The sequence below is a fragment of the Peromyscus maniculatus genome, chromosome 3 (assembly GCF_049852395.1).
Source record: "Peromyscus maniculatus bairdii isolate BWxNUB_F1_BW_parent chromosome 3, HU_Pman_BW_mat_3.1, whole genome shotgun sequence".
Lineage (NCBI taxonomy): Eukaryota > Metazoa > Chordata > Mammalia > Rodentia > Cricetidae > Peromyscus > Peromyscus maniculatus.
The window spans coordinates 69,237,679-69,258,261 of NC_134854.1; the positions used below are offsets into that span (position 1 = coordinate 69,237,679).

General features: G+C 48.0%; 1 protein-coding gene across 4 annotated transcripts in view; it reads right to left on the reverse strand.

Annotated features, from left to right (window-relative positions):
* Positions 1 to 1,092: 1,092 nt before the first annotated feature.
* Paxip1 (PAX interacting protein 1) overlaps positions 1,093 to 20,583 on the reverse strand; it is a 48,589-nt gene continuing 29,098 nt past the window's right edge. For 2 of the 4 annotated variants that reach the window (XM_076566705.1, XM_076566707.1), the window contains exons 9-20: positions 17,769 to 17,864; positions 16,626 to 16,763; positions 16,011 to 16,132; positions 14,860 to 15,044; positions 13,987 to 14,030; positions 10,438 to 10,508; positions 8,303 to 8,405; positions 6,966 to 7,134; positions 5,533 to 5,633; positions 3,334 to 3,468; positions 3,177 to 3,252; positions 2,779 to 3,097 (exon numbers count right to left, since the gene is read on the reverse strand). In XM_076566705.1, coding sequence (XP_076422820.1) covers positions 2,919 to 3,097; positions 3,177 to 3,252; positions 3,334 to 3,468; positions 5,533 to 5,633; positions 6,966 to 7,134; positions 8,303 to 8,405; positions 10,438 to 10,508; positions 13,987 to 14,030; positions 14,860 to 15,044; positions 16,011 to 16,132; positions 16,626 to 16,763; positions 17,769 to 17,864 — 1,419 coding nt within the window. In that variant the 3' untranslated portion in view covers positions 2,779 to 2,918. Of the gene's footprint in view, positions 1,550 to 2,778; positions 3,098 to 3,176; positions 3,253 to 3,333; positions 3,469 to 5,532; positions 5,634 to 6,965; positions 7,135 to 8,302; positions 8,406 to 10,437; positions 10,509 to 13,986; positions 14,031 to 14,859; positions 15,045 to 16,010; positions 16,133 to 16,625; positions 16,764 to 17,768; positions 17,865 to 20,583 lie in introns of those variants that run through there. The other 2 variants (XM_006994541.4, XM_076566706.1) reach the window with 2 other exon arrangements.

Sequence of the window (20,583 nt, forward strand, 5' to 3'; positions counted from 1 at the left end):
CAGTCCTCCCTGTAAAACATGACATTGTGTGGTGACACCCTAACACAGCACGGTCCCCAACACGCTTTGGAGTACAACCCCAGCACAGCCGGACGGGGTGTGCCCAGCCAGGGAACAGGCTCATAGCTTGCATGTATTGACTGCCAAGGCTTCCAGCTCACTTCCTGGAGCCCACTTACCACACCAGTGAAGGGTGGCTGCTTGTGAAATACCACCAAATTTATTTCTTCAGAAGTTAACTCAAAATTACTCTGCTGTCTGCCGAGGGCCATGTCTGGGTCTGTGTTCTTGCTGTCGCTGGGGTCTGTGATGACGTCGTGAGGGAGGGAAGGTGTCACAGGAACAATGTGTGTCAAAATCTGAGGGCTGTTGACCTGGCTCCACCCATCACTGGCCCTCACTGGACACTGCAGCGGGAGAGATGGCCCCACCCCTCACCATGGGCATAGGAGAGCCGGCTCTGGCCCTTATCTGAGGGGGGTGGTCCCAGTGGGCCAGATCGACCAGCTTAGGCACCACCCAGACCCACATCCTGGGCCTTGGGTTGGCCCACCCTAACATCTACCCTATGATCTGCTGGAGTGCATGAAAGGACTGGTCCTGCGGTACAACTGTAGGATCTCCATGACTTGGGGCAACAACAGAATATCCCAGAAGAGTCTGGGTCCAGTGATGACCATGTGGAAGAGGCCTTGAACCAGACCAATGACTCACAGCAATGACCATTTTGCAGGCGGGGCTGACTGGACAAAAGGGTACACTGTGTGACACACCACAGCACCCAATGCCACTAGGATGAATGCAGAGGTGTTGGAAAGAGAGAAGAGCAAGGTGGCTTTTTTTTGTTTGGTTGGTTTAGTTTTTAATTAATTTTTTGGAGGGTTCTTTAGTGGAGCATGCTGCAGGAGTAAGGGGCAGATATGGAAGGACTGGGAGATGAGCGAGATAAGGGTGCAAGATGTAAAATTCCCAAAGAATCAATAAAGAATTATGTTTAAACAAAACTGCTGTGAAATTTCTCAAAATGCCATCTAGTTTGATGAATACCATTTAAATTATGCAAAGAATATGACATTATAAATAATCACTCAATTCTAAGTTCAAAAGTACATTTATTTAAATGTGAGCAAGTTATCAATATAAAAGAAAAGAGTGTAAGAAATAAAAATAATCAAAGTACAAAACATCTCAAATCTTTAACATCCATAATTTAGACAGCAAAGTCTTTATTTACATAATTTTATTTGTAGATGAAATTTCATACACTTTTCTGAAAACACATAGAAACCTAAATTAATCGAAAGACTTCATGTGGGCTCTTAGGCATATAATACAAAACATAATTTATGTTTCCTAGAATAAGATCACACATCTTAACACGATGCAGTCAGTATTGCATGTCTTCCTGGTAGAGGCCTCTCCCTAGGGCAGAGCTGGAAAACAAGGCCTCTGCAGGGAGGGAGTCCTGGGCTACACGCTGCCAGCAGCTACCCTTGTGCTCCAGGCTCCGGGCTCACAGCACACAAGAGGCTGTCAGTTAAATTTATATGTGGCCTCGTTGAGGAAAACGGTTTTCACACACAAGGCAGCAGGGTGACACCAAGCCAGAGCCCCTGTGTGAGAGGCAGTTCTGGACCACCTCCCTCTGCATTCAAGACGGTCGGTCCCATTGCACACTTCAACACCCGGGTCTTAGGAGACTCCTGCTCGCATGCACAGGCTCTCCATCCGATACTCAGGTGGCTGGGTGGAGGCCCCCTGCTCAGGTGACTCCAGTGTATGGTCAACACTAAAGCCCAATCCAATGCACACTCCGGATGGTTTCCTGTCCCAAAAGCTACCACAGAAACCATGTCCTCAAGAGGGCTGTCACCCTAACATCTTCTGCGGGCAACTTTTAGGCTAGCAGTGGTTCTCAATCTTCCTAATGCTGCCACCCTTTAATACAGTTCCTCATGTTGTGGTGACCCCAACCATAAAACTATTTAGTCGCTACTTCATAACTGTAATTTTGTTACTGTTATGAATCAAAATGTAAATATCTGATATATGTAGGATATCTGATACGTGATCCCCTGTGAAAGGGTTGTTTGACCCTCTCAGGGGTCATGACCCACGGGTTGAGAACCACTGGGCTATAGGTATGGAGCAGGCCCACAGATGACTAATGTGACCTGAAAAGCAACTCTTCCATTGGAAAATAAGCATGGGACAGATGGTCCCAGGGAAAGCCTGGAGAAGACACAGGAGGACATGCTGCATAAAGAGCCGATGCTGCAGCACACCTGCCCCCAGCTCAGTGGCCATGAGAAGGAGGTTCCCCACCAGGCACTCCCGATGGCTCCTGGCACTCACTCTGTCCCCAGTGCCACCCAGCGGAGTCTCCTAGCCCACATTTTACTGAGCTCTCTCGGGCTAAGGGGAAGTACTTAGTAAATGCCCTCAGCTGGTGACACCACACCGATGAAGAGCCAGGATGACAGCACTCTGAGCTGGGTGCCCAACACGGGGGCTGATGGCACACTAAAGGAACCGCCTCACTGGGCACAGCGGCTCAGGCCTGCGGTGCCCAGGCCAGTGCTCAAGGCTAAAGCAGGAGGGACGCTGGGAGGCTGAGTCCAGGCTGGGATACATAGCACCAGGCCGGCCCGCAACAGAGTGAAACCTCTCAAAACTGTGTCCTTCCTTCCAACTGGAGATCGCCTCATATGGACTGTAAACTGTGTGACAGGCTTCCCTTCTTTCCTGAGAGCCTGAAGAGCCTTAGCCGTTCAGACACTTACCCAGCTGCTCTCAAGCTGTGCCCTTTCCCACCTCATAGCTGGGGTGCAGAGCACACCCCTCGGGCACCGGCCGCACCGTTTTCTATGCGGTGTAACTATCAACTCCTTGAACATCTACCCAAGCCACACAGGTCCCTAGTTTGTCACCTGCTGACTGCACACTCTGCGACAGCAAGGCAGAGGTCTGGTGACAACCTGCAACGCACCTTCTTCCTTGCCTGTCCCCGCTAGGCGTAGCCCTCGTAAAGGATATGATTCGTAGTCCAGTGTCTGTGTGAGCACTCCAGTCAGAACAAACTCCGCATTGTGCACATCTGAAGGGAACAGAACCAAACCATTAGGGCAAGGCTACCGTGAACACACGCAGGCCGGCGGGGGGTATGGGGGTCATACCTATTCCTCTGGCAAAGTACTCTCGACATAAGTGCAGGTCATTCTCACAGGATATCAGAATGATCTCTGACAGACTCTAGGAAGGAGAGAGAGCTCATGAGTGAGGGAGACGTCCAGGTACGACAGACAGCGCTGCCTTCCGGGGCTCTGCTCTCACCTTATTTTGCCTGTGCTCCATGAGCTTGCGGAAGGACGGCTGCTTGGCTAACACCTTCCCCCCTGCGCACTCGACAATGGCCTTCATTGTTGCGAGGCTCGGGCAGATGCCAGGGGTGATATAGAAATACTTGGTCTAGAAATAAACAGAAGCATGCTGTTTGAATGGTTTTAACTGCACATAACTTTCATAAATCGGGCCCTGAGTTTTTTGTGTATGTTTTTTTGAGATCTGGCTGTCCTAGAACTTTCTTTGTAGATCAGGCTGGTTCACAACTCACAGAGATCCTCCTGACTCTGTCTCCCAAGTGCTGGGATTTAAATGCATGGACCATCATATCCAGTTCTGAGATTTTTGACAAAATCATTTAACTTTCTAGAATTATTAAGGTTATATTCCCCACCAGTTCCCTATCTACCCAGACATGCACAGAAGGAGTTAGATGAGCACTTCCCGCCATGGTCAGTAAAAGTGACCACATTTAACTGCCTGTGGTTGACCTGTAGACATTAATAATCAACAGAAATCCAAGCACTTCCCTTGATGTAAAGGAGCCCAAAACTTGAACAGTCTACTTCTCTCTCCCTGTCTTTCATCCTCTTTCTTTATTGTGTGGGTCTGAATCTAGGCCGGCCTGAAGGCTATCTTGTGAATCTGTCCCTATCCTTTGGTCTGTTTCTGTCCTTCCCCTTGTCTAAACAGCATAGAAATCAACACAGAAGGTATCGCCAACCAATGATCCAGACAATAGACAGTACTACAGACATGACTGTTTATTAAGCAGGATCCAAATGCTGTATTCAACATTTATGGTGGATATTCATTTAAGATGGCTTTCCGTCTATCTGCTGCTTCCAGCAAAGATTATCAGAACACATATTCAAACACACATGTATTACTCTTAGGTTAGGGGCATGGAAAAGTACATAATTTAAGTACATCTATGTAGTAGCTTAGGTTGAAAAGGCTGATTACATGGGAAATCCAAGGCAAGAAAGGTTGACTGTTTCTCTCTCTCTCTCCCTCCCCCCCCCCTCTTCCTCTCCCTCTCCCTCTCCCTCTCTCTCTTGATTTCAAGACATAGTTTGTCTGTGTAACAGTCCTAGCTGTTCTGGAACTCACTTTGTAGACTAGGCTGACCTTGTACTCACAGAGATCCACCTGTCCCTGCCTCCTGAGTTACAGGACTAAAGAGGTGTGCCACCACACTCGGCCTACATTGCTCTCTTAAAGGCACGTTAAACAAATAGGTACCCAGTTGGACAGTCTTAAGTCTCAAGTAACCCCATGGTGTATTATTAGCTCCAATGTGAGGTCCAGTAGAAGTCCCATTCTCTTAGAATCTAAGATATTTTTGTCACAATGCATTGCCACAGCTTTGCCAAGCACAAGAACCAAAGCATTCTCTGCCACGGCAACATGGCATTTGGCCACAGCTGTCTGCCTCGCAGTGGAACACCAGCTCCACTCCTGCTGCTACAGACGGACTAGGAGGTCACCCCGACGCTGATGCTTTCCTAGGCCTATTGCAGAACTCTCACAGAGAAAGGGAAACACTTACAAAACTCAGACCCTGGAGGTAAAACTGAATCTTAGCTTCTGAATCATTTCTAAGAAGTTCCAAGACCCAATGATTGTTATTGGCTACTTAGTTCTTTGATATAAAAAATACTTCTAAACTGTCCTAAGTCTCTTATCTAACAAATATTTAAAATAAAGACTTCTAAATTTTCCATTTAGCATTCATTCAGGATATTCCCAAGTGCTTTCTCTAATGGAATACACATTTATTGAGACTAACACAAGCGGGAGCCCTCAAAGACTTGTTAAAAGTAAAAAAACAAAAACAAAAACAAAACAAAACAAAAAACTTTATGTCTCTTACCAGTCCAATTATTCATCACCATACTCTTGAATCCCTTCTCTGACAGATCTACTCATCATTAGGTTACTGTAGCAATTTCTTCATCAGACTAAAGAGTGTTTCCTACAGCCAAGTGTGGCGATACAAGAGACCGAGGCAAGAGGACCTCTGTGAAATTGGCGGCCAGCCCAGTCTGCTCTACAGGGAGAGCCCATCAACATTCCTTAGGATGCGCCACACTCCCTTGCAGAAAGAGTAGCCATGAAGTGGGAGGACAAGACCTGTGTCACCGTTGCATCTCCTTAGCTCTACGGGGGCTTTCCCTCCCAGCGTACCTTAAAGAGGGGAGCAACGTGGGCTCGCTTTAAGGACTCTTCCAGACTGAAGGAGAAGAGCACTTCTGCCTCAGCGTCTCGCAGGATATAGTTCTGCTCATCTGGAAAACAGAACAGTGCATGCTCTGAAAGACACAGCCCCAAGCAGAGAGGCAGGTCCACATGCAGGCAGTACATACACTACCCACAGTCACTCACCCTGCCATTTGGATACTGTCCTGACTATTTTTATGTCAACTTGAAGACGGAACCTCAGTTGGGAAATTGCCTCATGTGGTGGTTTGAATGGAAATGGCCCCCATAGGCTCATAGGGAGTGGCACAATTAGGAGGTGTGGCCTTGTTGGAGTGGGTGTGGCCTTGTTGGAGGAAGTGTGTAGGGGCAGACTTTGAGGTCTCCTTTGCTCAAGCTATATCCAGTGTGGAAATAGACTACTTCTGCCACCTGTGGATTGAGATGTAGAACTCTCAGCTCCGTCTCCAGCACCACGTCTGCCTGCACACCACCATGTCATACCATGATGATAATGAACTAATCATCTGAAACACTAAGCCACCCCAATTAAATGTTTTCCTTTATAAGAGTTTCTGTGGTCATGGTATCTCGTCACTGCAATAGAAACCCTAACTAAGACCCCTCCCTAAGATCAGGCTGTATGTAAGTCTGTAGGGCATTTTCCTTATTAGTGATTGATGGGGGAGGGCTCAGTCCATTGGGGGTAGTCCACCCCTGGACTGGTGGTCCTGGGTACTAGAAGAGCAGGCTGAGAAAGCCACGTGGAGCAAGCCACCAAGTAGCATTCCTCCATGGGCTCTGCATTAGCTCCCGCCCCCAGGTACCCACTCTGCTCTATTTTCTGTCCTGGCTTCCTTGGATAATGAACTGTGATACAAAGTGTATACAAACTAAACCCTTTTCTCCCCAAGTTGCCCTTGGTCACGGTGTTTCATCACAGCAATAGTGACCCTAACTAAGATGGATATGTTTTACTCACTTCCCTTGAAAACAGCCAGACTACAAGAATAGGCAAGTGTTCTTCTACCACAGAGCTACACTGCGGCCCCCAGGGTGACTACTAATAGGAAGACCCAGCCTGTTAGAGCTGCCACAGAGCGCTCATCAATGGGCCCCAATGAGAGAATATGGCTAGATGCTCTCATCTAAGACTTTATGGTGTAGCGGAAATGGCATTTTATAGGCACGTTTCCAGAGCAATGCACTAAGGGTAATGGCTGTACAGCTTGTCTCTCTCTTGATGCAATCAAAGACTAAACCTTTATGTCGTATAGTAGAATACCAAGATGTCAATCAAAGAAATCCCTGTGACAGGAAATAAATTTATAGGCTTAAAGGAATAAACAAATCCAGAAGACACCACAGCTTGGCGGTGAACAGGAGCAGCCTCGCTCGGCCCGGCACGGCACGGCACCCACCAATGAACTTCTGGCACTTGAAGCACTCCTCCAGCCACTCCGGAGTCACGATGTGCTTCACCACAGAGATGGCCGTCAGGAACTTCACCGTGCGCGTCACCTTGCTGGCGATGAGGTGGGTACACTTCTTTGTGGACTCAGCAACTTCCCCACCCAGGATGTACAGCTTCTGAAGCCGCAAACACACCAGAAAGGGAAGCACATGTCAGCAGACACAGAGACCAGCTCCAGCACGGGGCTGGAGTGCCTTCCTCAGCTGCACTCAAGGACGGCAATGCAAACCACAAGAGGAAAGCACAGAGCACCTCCAATGGCTGCCTTGGCAGCCAGCTCCACACAAACTGTGTCAAAACAAATTCTCCAGAAATCAGTAACTCCAAGCTGAAAAGCCAGAGGCCCAGGACCCACCGCCTTCCAGACACTATCCTGAAATGGATCCCATCTCTATCTAACGGGCATAATTGGGGACTGAGGCAGACATACCTAACAGAGACTGCTTAGAGTTTAGAGGCATGAAAATGAACTGTACTAAATTTGTAACAGCAGTGCTAGTAATTTCTTCCTTTAAAAAAAAAAAAAGAAAGAAAAAGAAAGAGAAGCACTGGCAAGATGGCTCAGTGGGTAAGGGCAGTTGCCCTCAAGCCTGATGGGAAGAGTCATCCTGGAATCCACATGGTTGAAGGAGAGGACGGAATCCTACAAGCTCTCCAGATGTACATGATCTCCAGATGCATGTACGCTATGGCACATGTGCACCTCCCTGCCTCTAACACACACACAGCACACAAATATTTTTTAAGCAGAAAATGTATGAATCCAACCTCATGTAGTTATGGAACTTTTAACCATCTTCTAGCAAAACAAAACTAACAGTGACCAGATCCCACCAACCCCTCAAAACGTGTGTTTACAAATGTTTTATTATCACCATCCTCCCCACTCACCCAGGGTGGCCTCCTTCTTTCCCAGAAAACTAACCATGGGCAGACCATGTTCTCAGAGAACCTGCAGAGGCCCAGTGCCCTTCAAGCCTAAAGAAAGGCTTTATAAAAATACCATTCACAAGGCCCAGACTGTTATGGTGACAAAACAATCTAGTAATGAACAAGGAAATAATGGCATTGAACAAGGTGATTACAACCACTATCACGGGGCTGCAACAGGCTGCTCCTGATTCAGCAACCATTGTCAATGCTACCTCAGCAAGGAGGGTGCCTCATGCAAGCTAGTCAAGCTCTCTACCTGAGTGGCATTCCCCAGCTAAGTGCTGTTAATAAATGGCTACCCTAAAGCATACAAAGAGGACCCTGCTGAAAACCTTCAAACACAATTTTCACCTTAATGTACTGCTGAACTTGAACAGGTTCAAATCCAGTGAAGAGCACATAAGGCGTCAGCTCCGGAGTCAGCTTCTTAGTGGGAGGTGGCAGGTCTTCGATTCTGTAACACAAACACACGGTGAGGACTTCAAACAAGTGCTCTTTAGAGAACCCGGAACTTAAGAAGCTTTAAGAGCTTGAGTGTTGGGGGTGAGGGATTGTGATGATGATGTCCTTTCTCTCCCACCAATTAACTTATAGCTCCACTCCAAAGGATGCCACCTGGACCATCAGAGAGAATCGAGCATGTAGATCATTCTTGTTGAGAACAATGCTCTCAGGTGGGCATGGAGGTGCACACCTCCAATCCCAGCACTTGGGAGATAGAGCCAGGAAGATCAGTTTAAAGCCAACCTCAGCCACACAGTGAGTTTGAGACCAGCCTGGACTACATGAGACCCCATCCAAAAAAACAGTGAGGCCATGCTCTCCTCTTCCCTGTAACCTGGTTCAGTCCTGCTTTAAGAAGGAAGTATGTAACACTAGTTTTTGTCTCATCGATTTACCAGCTTGCCCAGAATAGTGGTCACCCAGAATAGCAGTCACTCTTCGCATTAACATGTATATTCCCAGTACAGTGGCTGCTCTTTATGTTAACATGTATGTTCCCAGTACAGTGACCATGCTTCATGTTAACATGTCAGTACAGTGGCTGCTCTTCCCATTAACATGTATGTGCCTAGTACAGTGGCCACTCTTCACATTCAAGTGTATTTTTTTTTTTTTTTTTTTTTTTGGTTTTTCAAGACAGGGTTTCTCTGTGTAGCTTTGCGCCTTTCCTGGAACTCACTTGGTAGCCCAGGCTGGCCTCGAACTCACAAAGATCCTCCTGGCTCTGCCTCCCGAGTGCTGGGATTAAAGGCGTGCGCCACCACCGCCCGGCTCAAGTGTATTTTTAATATTTTCACTTATTTAATATTTTGCCATGGGGCTGATAGAACCCACAGCAGCTTCACCACACCAGGCAAGGGTTCTATGTCAAGCTTTTAAGAAAAATCTCAAGTGACTTGGGTAGCTCTCTGTTAGTCATGAGGACAGACCGAGAGAACGTCCTGGCATGTCTACACTGTTCAACTCTAGTCCTGTCTTCACCAAGGCACTGCAAGGTACAGTTTCAGTAAAAGCCTTTGGTCTTAGACATTTACCTTCAATGATCTCAAATTTTATTTCTCAGTTTCTATGGAAATGAGGTGGTCTGGAAAAACTTTCAACCTTATCTGTGGCCATTTCAACAGCTTTAAAAAACTGAGTTTTACTCAACCTATGCTCTGGGTGTGAAGAGTGGAGAGAGAGTTGAAATGAGTGATGAGGATATGCTGATTGCAAAGGGTCCCCAATAGCCCCGAGGGTCATGGGAGAGACCAGAGCCCCTCGACTTGCTCCTGTTCTCTGTGGCTTCTGCTCTCAGGGAGGCAGACTGCTGGCCAGAAACACTGCCTCCACATACACCAAAAAGTACACATGTAATAACACCCAATCAGCACACAGCGTGCAAAGCACACAAGTCTGGGCTTTCTTTCCCAGGGTGGCCTCTCTGAGGACACACCCCGAGGCCCAGCACCAAGTACTCAGGAGCACTTCCAGCACTTTGAGGGGCAGCCTGTCTCTTACCAGCAGCTGCTGCTTCACACATGGTTTGGGTAAAGTTTTGCTTAAGAAAACAGTTCTAGTTTTTCTTTTCAATAAATAAGAAAGAAAAGTGCTTAGTCACTTAGTATCGCTCCAATGAGAAATCGTGGTAATGCTGCGCGGCAGCAGGAAAGAAATCCTAAGTCTGATTTACGATTATGTGTATGAGTCTTTTGCCTGCATGTGTGTCTGTGTACCATGTACATGGCTGGTGCCCAGAAGAGGGCATGAGATCCCCTAGGACTAGACTTATAGGCAGTTGTGAGCTGTCATGTGGGTGCTGGGAACTGAACCCAGGTCCTCTTCCCAGCAGTCAGTGCTCTGAACCACTGAGCCATGTCTCCAGCCCCTCAAATACACTTTACTATGACAATTCTCAGAAACATTTGGCAGCTGGCACCAATCTTCCAAAGCCGACCTGTGAAAGACAGGCAAGTGTAAGGGGACTCGCCCTCTGCACATACCTGGCTCTTTTAGAAGAAGGCTGGATGTTGGCAACCTCATTTGGCTTCAGCTTAGGGGGTAATCTTACACCCTGTAATTAAAACATTGTCCACATCAATCAAACAACCTCCAAAAATACAGAGGCTTTCAAGACAATGTCTCCACCACCCCCAGGAGAGAACCACGGCCATCACTGCTAGAAAGGCTGGGATGGCATGGGCCAGGAGCAAAAGCTAACAGCCCAGAGACCTGCCTTTCCTTTCTCTTCTTCTCTGTTCACCAAATCCCTAGGTACTTAAAATGCCTGCCTACTGCCCTTACCTCTCATTACATAGAGAATTCTAAACCATCAACTCTGCATCTTTATTTCAAGTTTTTTGTCCAGTGTCCCAACCTGGAATGTGACAAACACTATTCATGACAGTGCATCTCCCTAAAACAAAACCAGCCTACACCTGAAAGTCAGGGGACAATCAGATCAGCAGTGCTGTGGACAAGGTGAGGTGCTGACCCTAGCAAGAGCCTCATGACCCAGAACCAGTCCAAGGCCTCACCCACCACCTACCAGCCCACGCCACTGGTCCAGGCCAGGAGCACTCCAACATGACAGAGGGGGACTAGAGACTGCCTGCGGGCCCCACCTCGGGGCCACCGCCACGACGCCGGCCGCCGCACTGTTCCTTCCTTCACACTGCCAACTCAGAGGCCTTTTTTGGAAAGACACTTTATTTAGGCGGGTCTGGTGATCCAGGCCTGCATAGTTCAAGGCCAGATTAGGCTACAGCATGAGTTCAAGGCCAGCCTATCCAACTTAGTAAGACCTTGTTTCAAAATCCATAAAAAGCCTAGCCGGTGCAAAACCACTGCCGAGCATGCATGACACTGATAAATCTCCAGCTCCATTAAATAAACAAAACAAACCCAGAAAACCCCACCACCTTTACTTCTCACATCACTCCGTTCGTGATCCTTTCCTGAATCTGGTGACACACCCAAGAAAGCCAAGCACACCTCCCCTGCACTGTGCACCTAGCAGCCTCAGAGGCCTAAGCAGCATACCACACACCGTCTGCAGGCAGGTGGGGGCTCTTCTCACCACTGCCCGTCCCAGACTCCTCTCCACCATTTCCTAAACCCCTAGTCAGGAGGGAACCAGCCTGGGAAGCCATCACTTCTTAGTATGTGGCTTGTGAGATAACTCTGACTGCCACTCTGCCATCTAGGCCCACCTCAGAAATTCTTTCACCACATGAGCAGGGAAGACACTGGCTTTTGCTCATGTGTCTGAGCTGGCCATGCTCTATTAAAGTCATAGTCACTAGTTTAAGCTAGAGAAAAGTAATGCATCTGACAGGAGGCTCGGCTTCCTGCAAGAGTATGAGTCAGCAGACTCCGCAGTGCACAGCCTGGACTCATCTCTGTGTTACAGATCTCTGTGAGTTCGAGGCCAGCCTGGTCAACACAGCAAGTTCCAGGACAGATAGGGCTACTTCAAGAGATCCTGTTTCAAACAAATACAAAAGAAATGAAGGCCCTGCTATGCTATGTAGGCTGTCCCCTAAACTCCTACCTGATAAGAACCCTACTTGGGCCTCCAGAGTAGCAAGAACTACAGGTACATAGTCCATGTGATCGGCTATATAAGACCGTTTTAAAACACTACAGGTTAAAGCTAGACATGGTAGCTCATACTTATAATCCCAGCACTGTAGTCATTTTCAGGTACACATCAAGTTCAAGGCCAGCCTGAACTCTACAAGGGACCTGTCTCAAAAATACACAACAAAGTGGGGGTGGGACCTGCAGGAGCCAGAGGTTGGAAGTATGAGGGCCAGTGTCCTCTAGACGTGACAGGGGCGCTGCACTCATGGACTCACAGCAACTGTGACCACCTGCATAAGACCTGTCTGTACAAGATAGAGCCAGTCAACACTCCAGCATGGGCTGGGGGTGGGGTATCTGAGCACATGAGTCCTGCCCCTTGCTGAGGAGCTATTGATAGTTGATGGCCTCTTGGCAAGGGAGAGTCAAGTTTTCCCTATGAGTGTCCCTATAGGTTGACCATGCCCCATGGCCATGCATATATGGGCAGCACTCAGTGGGTTTTGTTTCTGTTTTTGTTTTTAGAGTTTTTCAGGACAGGGTTTCCTCTGTGTAATGCCGGCTGTCCTGGAACTCACTCTGTAGGCCAAGCTGATCCACCCACCTCTGCCTCCTGAGTGCTGGGATTAAAGGCGTGCACCACCACCACCACCACCACCCAACTTCATTGGGCTATTTTTTTTTTAAATTAAAGAGGATATGAAGGGGGACTGCAGAGGACTTGTGGTGGGGGTTATGGAGTTTAAATGAGAATGGCCTCCTTAGGCTCATATAGCTGAATGCTTGGTACCCAATTGATGGAACTGTTTAAGAAGGATTAGGAGGTGCAGCCTTGTTGGAAGAGGTGTGTTGCTGGAGCTGGGCTTAAGGTTTGAAAAGCCCACACCTAGCCCAGTCTCTGTCTCTGCCTCTTGCTGTGGATAAGATGTGAGCTCTAGCTACTGCTCTAGAGTCATGTCTGCCTGTCGCCATGCTTCCTGCCACGGGGTCACAGACTCTAACCCAGTTAAATGCTTTCATCTAGTCGGGTGGATCTGAGTTTGAGGACAGCCAGAGTTACACAGAGAAACTCTGTGTCTAAACCTCCCCGCCATAACACTTCCTTTTATAAGCTGCCTTGGTCATGGTGTCTCTTTATATCAATAGAACAGTGACTAAGACAGGGATGAAGATGACTGAATTCCTATATAAGTGTATGAAGTACAAGAGTAATAAATTAAAAACATAAACTAAAAATACTTGTAAAAGACCTGTTAATTTATTTGTGATAGGCACCTAGTCCTAAGCCTACAGTAGTCACTACCCAGCAGCAAGGCCCTGCTCTCCCAGGGTGTGTGGACTCATGACAAGAACAATGGATCGAAAGCAAGTAAACACTAACAGAGCAAAACCAATGTCATCAACCCTTAAAGGTGAGATAGTTCCCACCAGCCAATCTTCAGCTAACAGCTTCCAGAATGTTCTATCCTGAAATGGCCTGCCACAACATCCACTATTACATTACCCTACCCTGGAACCCTCAGGAATGTTCCCCAAGAACAGAGACCTCTGTGGCCTGTGTTGGGTCATACCTCTGCCACTTCCGGCGTCTCTGAAGGCCTTGCCCACTAGCTATGAAAAATAGCCGACATCTGACAGTTCTGCTCCTTGGTTCCTGGAGTGTGACACAGCTCTCTGAAGCTAGCAAAGCTCATTCATACATGTGCCCACTCACCACCCACACTGACAACAGAGAAACATGTAGACTGGTATGTTACACACTTATGACATGGAGAGAAGACACCCTTCATATGCTTACCAAAGGAGAAGCTAGCATTCATTCACATGTCCACTGCATTTGAGTAACAGAGCAGCAGCCAGTGTGTGTGTGTGTGTGTGTGTGTGTGTGTGTGTGTGTGTGTGTGTGTGTGTGTGTAGGGGGTGTTGACATACAGGAGGGGCCACTATGGGGTGTGGGGCTGGCGTACCATCAAGAGCTCCGCAGTCACCTTCACTGGGACCCTCCACGCATCTGAAAGAGAAAGATGTTCATCTTCCACATGGAATGTATACACAAGCCTGCTGTAAGCCCTTCCTCGGCAGGGAACCTGGACACACAGGCTTGTCCACAGCACTCATTCAGCGCAAGTGTAGCTAGAATACTGTAGCTCAGGTTTCCAGGACAGGTGAGGCAAACATGGCTGATGTTTCCCATAGTCATTCACAAGGGTTTGGACTGTGTGCAGTGTCCCGTTCTGGGAAGAGCGCAGTTATGATGAGAGGTGACAACAGGACCCACAAGGGCCAATACACAGGTGCCGGCCACAGGGAGTGGACCTGAGGCCAGGCACGCAGAGAAGTCTCTGTAAGGCCTGGGCAGTCCCTCGTGAGAACAGCTGCAGAGTGAAGGCTGAAGAAAACCCTTCTCGTTATGAACGTTTTCTAAATGAAACCGGCTTCTCGGGAGATGTGAAAACACAACCTGAGCAATGTTCACTTGGCAGAATTAAAACCCAGTGTTGTATTCACAGACATGAATTTTAGAGATGAATAAAGGGTCTTAAAAACAAAACAAAAATAAAAACAACCTGCGTTGCGTCTTATGTGCCCTATCTTCACGGGACAGTCCTCCCTGAGGGCTGGCCACACAAGCAGGGCACCATCAGGGAGGGACAGTGACAAAGAAGGCATCACCCCAAGGAGAAAACGGGGTGTTCCCAGCTCTCAATGCCTCTCAGACACAAACCCAACAACCAAACCGGAGGGCGGGGGATATGATGGGATGGGGATACATACGTACGGAGGGAACTAAAGGATGTGGCGGCGCCAACAGTTTTGACAGCACACGAAGCATCACTAACCTAAAAGACTCAAGACGAGGTGCGGAGTGGGCGCAAAGGGGTCCGGCAGGTTGAAGGCGGTGTAGCGGCCGTACTGCACCTGCCGCAGGGCCTCCAAGTTCCCCAGCAGAATGTCCCCCAGCCACTGCGCATTCACACACGGGATCCGCCACTCTTTGGCCTTCTCGTACTTCAAACCACTTGGTCTTTTTTGTGAGAAATGACATTTATTCAATGTTAGTGTCATCTCACCATGAATTCTTGTCTATATTCAACAAAAGTCAATTAAAAAAACCAAAAACTAGCCGGGCGGTGGTGGCGCACGCCTTTAATCCCAGCACTCGGGAGGCAGAGCCAGGCGGATCTCTGTGAGTTCAAGGCCAGCCTGGACTACCAAGTGAGTCCCAGGAAAGGCGCAAAGCTACACAGAGAAACCCTGTCTCGAAAAACAAAAAACAAAACAAACAAACAAACAAAAAAAACAAAACAAAAAACAAAACAAAAACTAACAAAAGTGGTAGGCATGTTTCAGCAATCCAAACTGGAGGCCAAGGGTAGTTAATCCCAGTCTCTAACTTTACCCCTATTCCTGGTATCTAAATTCATCAATTCACATTCTGTTACTTCATCCATTGACCAAGTGAAGTCTTTTACAGATGCTTCAGCTGACAGTACCGTAAATAGTGATGCCTCTTAAAAAATAAAGACAAAGATTGTTTATTAAGAAAGAGTGACAGGCCAGGCATGGTGGCGTACACCTTTAATCCCAGCACTAGGGAGGCAGAGGCAGATGGATCTCTGGGAGTTCAAGACCAACCTGATCTACACAGTGAGTTCCAGAATAGCCAGGACTACTTAGAGACCCCATTTCAAAAACCACTATAAAAACAGAAAGAATAAAAGGCACTCCTGAGTGGAAGTGGGCTAACAGTGAGCTGAGAGACAGACACTCAAAGGCCTTTCTACATTGTATAAGAAATGACCGTTGCCAGGATAGTAATGCATGCCTACCCAGCACTTGGGAGTTGGAGGCAGAAGGATTGCCACAAGTTTGAGACCACCCTGGCTTACAAGAGGCCATGCCTCCCCTAGACAAACCAAATCACCCAACTATCTCCACGTCCCTCTCCTTTGGGCAAACAGGACTGAAACAGCTTCCAAGGCCAGCTTACTCTTTACAGATGAGGACCGTGTTGCTACGGCACAGGTACCCCGTGTACTTGGCACCTGCCAGGTACGCCATTAACTTCAGGTCATCTCTGTCATTGTCAACAAATCCAGTCACAGAGATAATCTGGGGAGAAAAGAGCAAATGAGATACAGAGTGGCTTTGATTATACTTTCTCACACTCCTACGGCATTAGGGGATGTATCTGGCACTCTCAATCCTGAGGGCATCATGAGAATAACTTCACTGATGCAACATGAAGCATAGAGCATCCTGTGGCAGGAAGAGACAAGGAGCTACACTCACAGGGATCTCTGGCATCTGTGTAATGCTACTGTGGTAATTTCAGGTTACTGTGCTGAGCACGCACACAAAGGGCAGCTCTTTATTTTCCTCGCTCATTCAGACTCTGGATCATTTGGCTGCAAGTACCCACAAGCACTGACCAAGGCTACCTAACCGTAGCTGACTCATCTGAGGACTGCAGTAAATGAGGTAAAATGGCAAGTGTCTTGTTCCACTGCTATGGTGGCCATGGCACACAGGAGAGAGTAGAAAGCAACCCAGGAGTCTGGGGCAGAGCCGTGGAGAGCCAAGCAGGAGAGGGGGCAGGCCTCACATGCTGTGAACAGGGTTTGCCCCCAGGTGGGAATGCCACAGGGAAATGCAGGGCTCGATGGGGTGGCACCAGTTTCTTCTTCTTCAGGACTGTGTTGAGCCAGTGCGCAGTGACACACCGCTTCCTCTCCCGGAGGGCCTGGCAAACAAAACAACAGTCATGTTGTCGCTGGCTCTTTGCTGTACAACTAGGTAGATAATGGTCGGCTTGCATAATACAGCACCACCTTCCCAGAAGCCAGTGAATCAAAGAGTCCACTTCCAAAAGATATGAGGTTTCTGGCCTCCCAGGGCACCTACACATATTTCACACACTCACAAAGAAACACATATACACATGATTAACATTAAACCTTAAAGAAAAACTATAGTCAGAAATGATTCAACATAATCCCCCCACAAAGAGAAACACCCCATCCCCTGCATACAAAGCATGGACAAACAACGTACTCCTCAGCTTAGCCACAGATGAAGCTCACTGTCAACAGTATCTAACAAGGTGCTCCTAAAGTCACTGTCACATACACAGTCACACGCACCTGTCAACTACCAGGAACATTTTTACAAAAGAGAAGAAACGAAAACCTCAAGGGTAAGGAGGTGACTCTGGGAGGCACTTACAGCCCAGGGTTTACTATTTGCTCTTTCAGGGTCTTACCCTCAGAAGCTCTTGCATGCAAAACCCAAATGGTGCCAAGTCCCATCTTAAGGGTCATCTGGATGGTGACTAGGAGGGCCTGCCCTTTCTCTGCCTCTACCTGGAACTTCTGTACCCTCTCTATTGCCCAGAGCTGTCCACCACAGTATAAAACCCAATGAAGTGGCTTTCTTATTTTGAGGCAGGAAAATATTCTCTGGAAGATTATAAGCACTGTGAGGTGAGGACGCAGTAGCTACCTTATCTAACACACATGAGGTTTGATTCCCACCACCACAAAAACTGAGTACAATGGTACATGTCTCTACTACTCAAGGGGTAAAGATGAAAGGATTGCAAGTTTAAGGTTGTCCTCTGCTATACACTGAGGTATAAGCTAGCATGGGCCACATGACACTCTATTCCCCAAACATAGTATGCACTTGCTTCTTGGGCTGCACATAGCAATGCCACTTCCTCTCAGTCATAGTGGCCATTTGTTCTTACCTGGGCATACATACTACTGACTTGACTCTCACAGAGAAGGTGTGTGCATCGGCTTGTGAATGTGGGGTCCACAGTGCCTCCATGTGCCTGGATTATCTATACAAAAGATGAAGTCAAACATGCCATCAGTTCCAATTATTCAGGATACTACAGAATTGTGATTTCAACTCAGACAACCATGAAGAGAAGGCAGGCTACACTGGCATGGTGCATTCTCCATAGGATAAACAGCACCTCACAGCGACATTCACACACCATTCACAGAACCTTCCCCCAGCACTCTAGAGTAGCACTGTGCTACTCAAGTTATCCCACAGAAGTGGAATGCAATGTTCATACTTAAAACCGAGCCTTTCCACCTCAGCACTGCTGACATTTTCATCAATGGAGTATGGGGGGAAGCTGCCTGGGTGGCTCACAGGGTCCAGTGCTCACGCTGACTTCTCACTGGGCACCAGTGGTGTCTCTTCTAACTACCAAGTGTGCCCAGAGCAGATCCACCACCCTTAAAAACCTTCACACTGTAACAGAAAGCCACATCAGAGTGTAGTGTGTAAGACTACATCCGAGCGGCTGGAGATGCCTCAGCAGAGATGAATGAGTACTGCTCTTCCAGAGACTCAACCTCAGTTCCCAGCACCCATGTATCTGCCTGTATCCCAGCACCCATGTATCTCTAGCTTCATGGGATCCAAAGCATCAGGCACACACACAACATATATGAAACATATGAAAACTGATTCCAGCTTTGAAGAAGGAACTCTTCTATCCTGATACTGGTTTTATACCCTAAGTATCAACCAAAAGGCTGTCACCACAGAGAACTGAACATTACCGTGCAGCAGCCGAAATGTAAACTTAACACTGAAACAGACCTGTCTCGATCCGATTCTGGTTTCATCTGGCACTTTTAAATGCAGTGTTTATTTTTATTTTAACTGTTCATAAGTTTAGCCTCAAGGGGATGTGACAATGACAGCAGTCCCTGCCTTCACCGGATTCCCACCACCTGAGCTGTGTCCTCTGACAATTACTAATACATTCTAACTCACACATGCTATGCTATTACACTGCTTTCTGATCTTACACATCATCTACTGACCTTCCTGTGTGAAGGCCAGGTCATCCAGGCGGCTTCCCATGATGCTGACCACTACCTCACCCCACCCTTCACTGTTGTCTCAAAAGTGTCCATAGAAATGCATGTAAACTGTGAACTCAAGTCACATATCCTCTCAGTAAGCCTCAGGGCTTCCTCCCGCACTGCCACAGACTCCTCCACATCCTGCTCTCAGTCTTGAGTCACTCAAGGAAGAAGGGGCATGAGCCAACTGCTGCACCATGGCCACTCAGACAGCTGCCAGGCCCCATGGGGTGAGGCCTTGGCTAGCCCAGGGCATGGCAAGGACTCCCTCCAGCCACCTGCAAGCAACTGAGTCACAGCCAACCAAGCCATCTCAGAAGTCTTACCCAGGAGGGAACTGGAACCTTCATTGGCTTCCTCAGCAAGAAAGGGCGAGCAGTCTCCTCACCTTCCTGCCAACTTCCTGCCCCACCTGCCAACTCTAGTTCTGTTTTCACATCTACTCAAAGTTCCCTTCACGCTTACCCAAGGGACTCCATCATCCAGAGTCAAATCCTATTTCTTGGCTGACATGTATCCCCTTGCTGGATCAGTGGCTTCCAAGTCAAGGGGTCGGGGAGGTGAGCACTAGAGCTGGACTCATCCACTCTGCAGCTGCATTCATCTGATGAGCAGGCTATATGCTATTCAAATCCGACATCAGCATCTCAACTGATAGAGGCCCTGCAGTCTATGCTGAGCCCTGGCCTGGCCTGGCCCTGATCTTAGCAGTCTCCATTGACTAAGCCTCTAGTTTCTCGAGGGTCCTGAACTGCCCCTGCTCCAACCCTGCTCTCCCTGTTTAGTCTGCCTGTGTATCCCAGCTGTAAGCTGCTATCCTTGACAGCTCTCTTCCCTTCTGTCCCAACTCCCCTTCTGTGGTACTGCAGGACAGGGGTTAGCACAGTGGGGAAGCACTTGCTTCTCAGGAGCAAGGCAAGTTTAATCTTCAGCTCAGGAGAAAAAAAAAGAAAAGGTAAAAATCAGAAAAGGACCAAAAACAAAGCAAGAAACTTCTGCTGCTGCCCTCGGTCTAACCCTTCCTTCAAACACGTCAGCAAGCTAATCTGACTAGCGGTGTTGGCTCAGCTGGCAAAGCTTGTCTAACACACAAGAGGCCTTGGGCTCAGTCCCCAGCACCCCAGAAACTGAGTGTGGTACACATGCTTGTAATCCCAAGTGGCTGCAATAAGTTCAGCTGTTCAAGGTCATCTTTAGAGTTCAAGGACAGCTTCTGGAGAGACCCTGCCTCAAACAAGCATATGAAACTCCACGCTTCCTGTTTCATGATCTTTGATTCTGATTCTACCTTTCATGAAGCTTCTCAATACCCTATTCCACAGCTCCCAATTCTCCCCACTTTTTGGCCACTGCAGCCCCTGGATACCCTCTGGCTCCCCAGCCCTATCCTCATACCTCATCCTCTCCTGACTGGCCCGCCACTCACCCGCCTAATGAGCCCAAAGTCTCCTTACCACATAACACAGAATCTAATAACTCCACTTACCTCTTTTCTACACAGCTTGTAAGAAAAATCCAAATTCCACTATCATAGTACCTAATAAAGTACTGAAAGACAAGCCTTGTCTTTGCGCTCCCTGACTCAAGAGCTGCCTAGGACTAGACTTGATGGCAGTCCCCATCAGTGTCACAGGTCCACCTTCATTAGGCTGTTCTGTCTGGATCATCTCC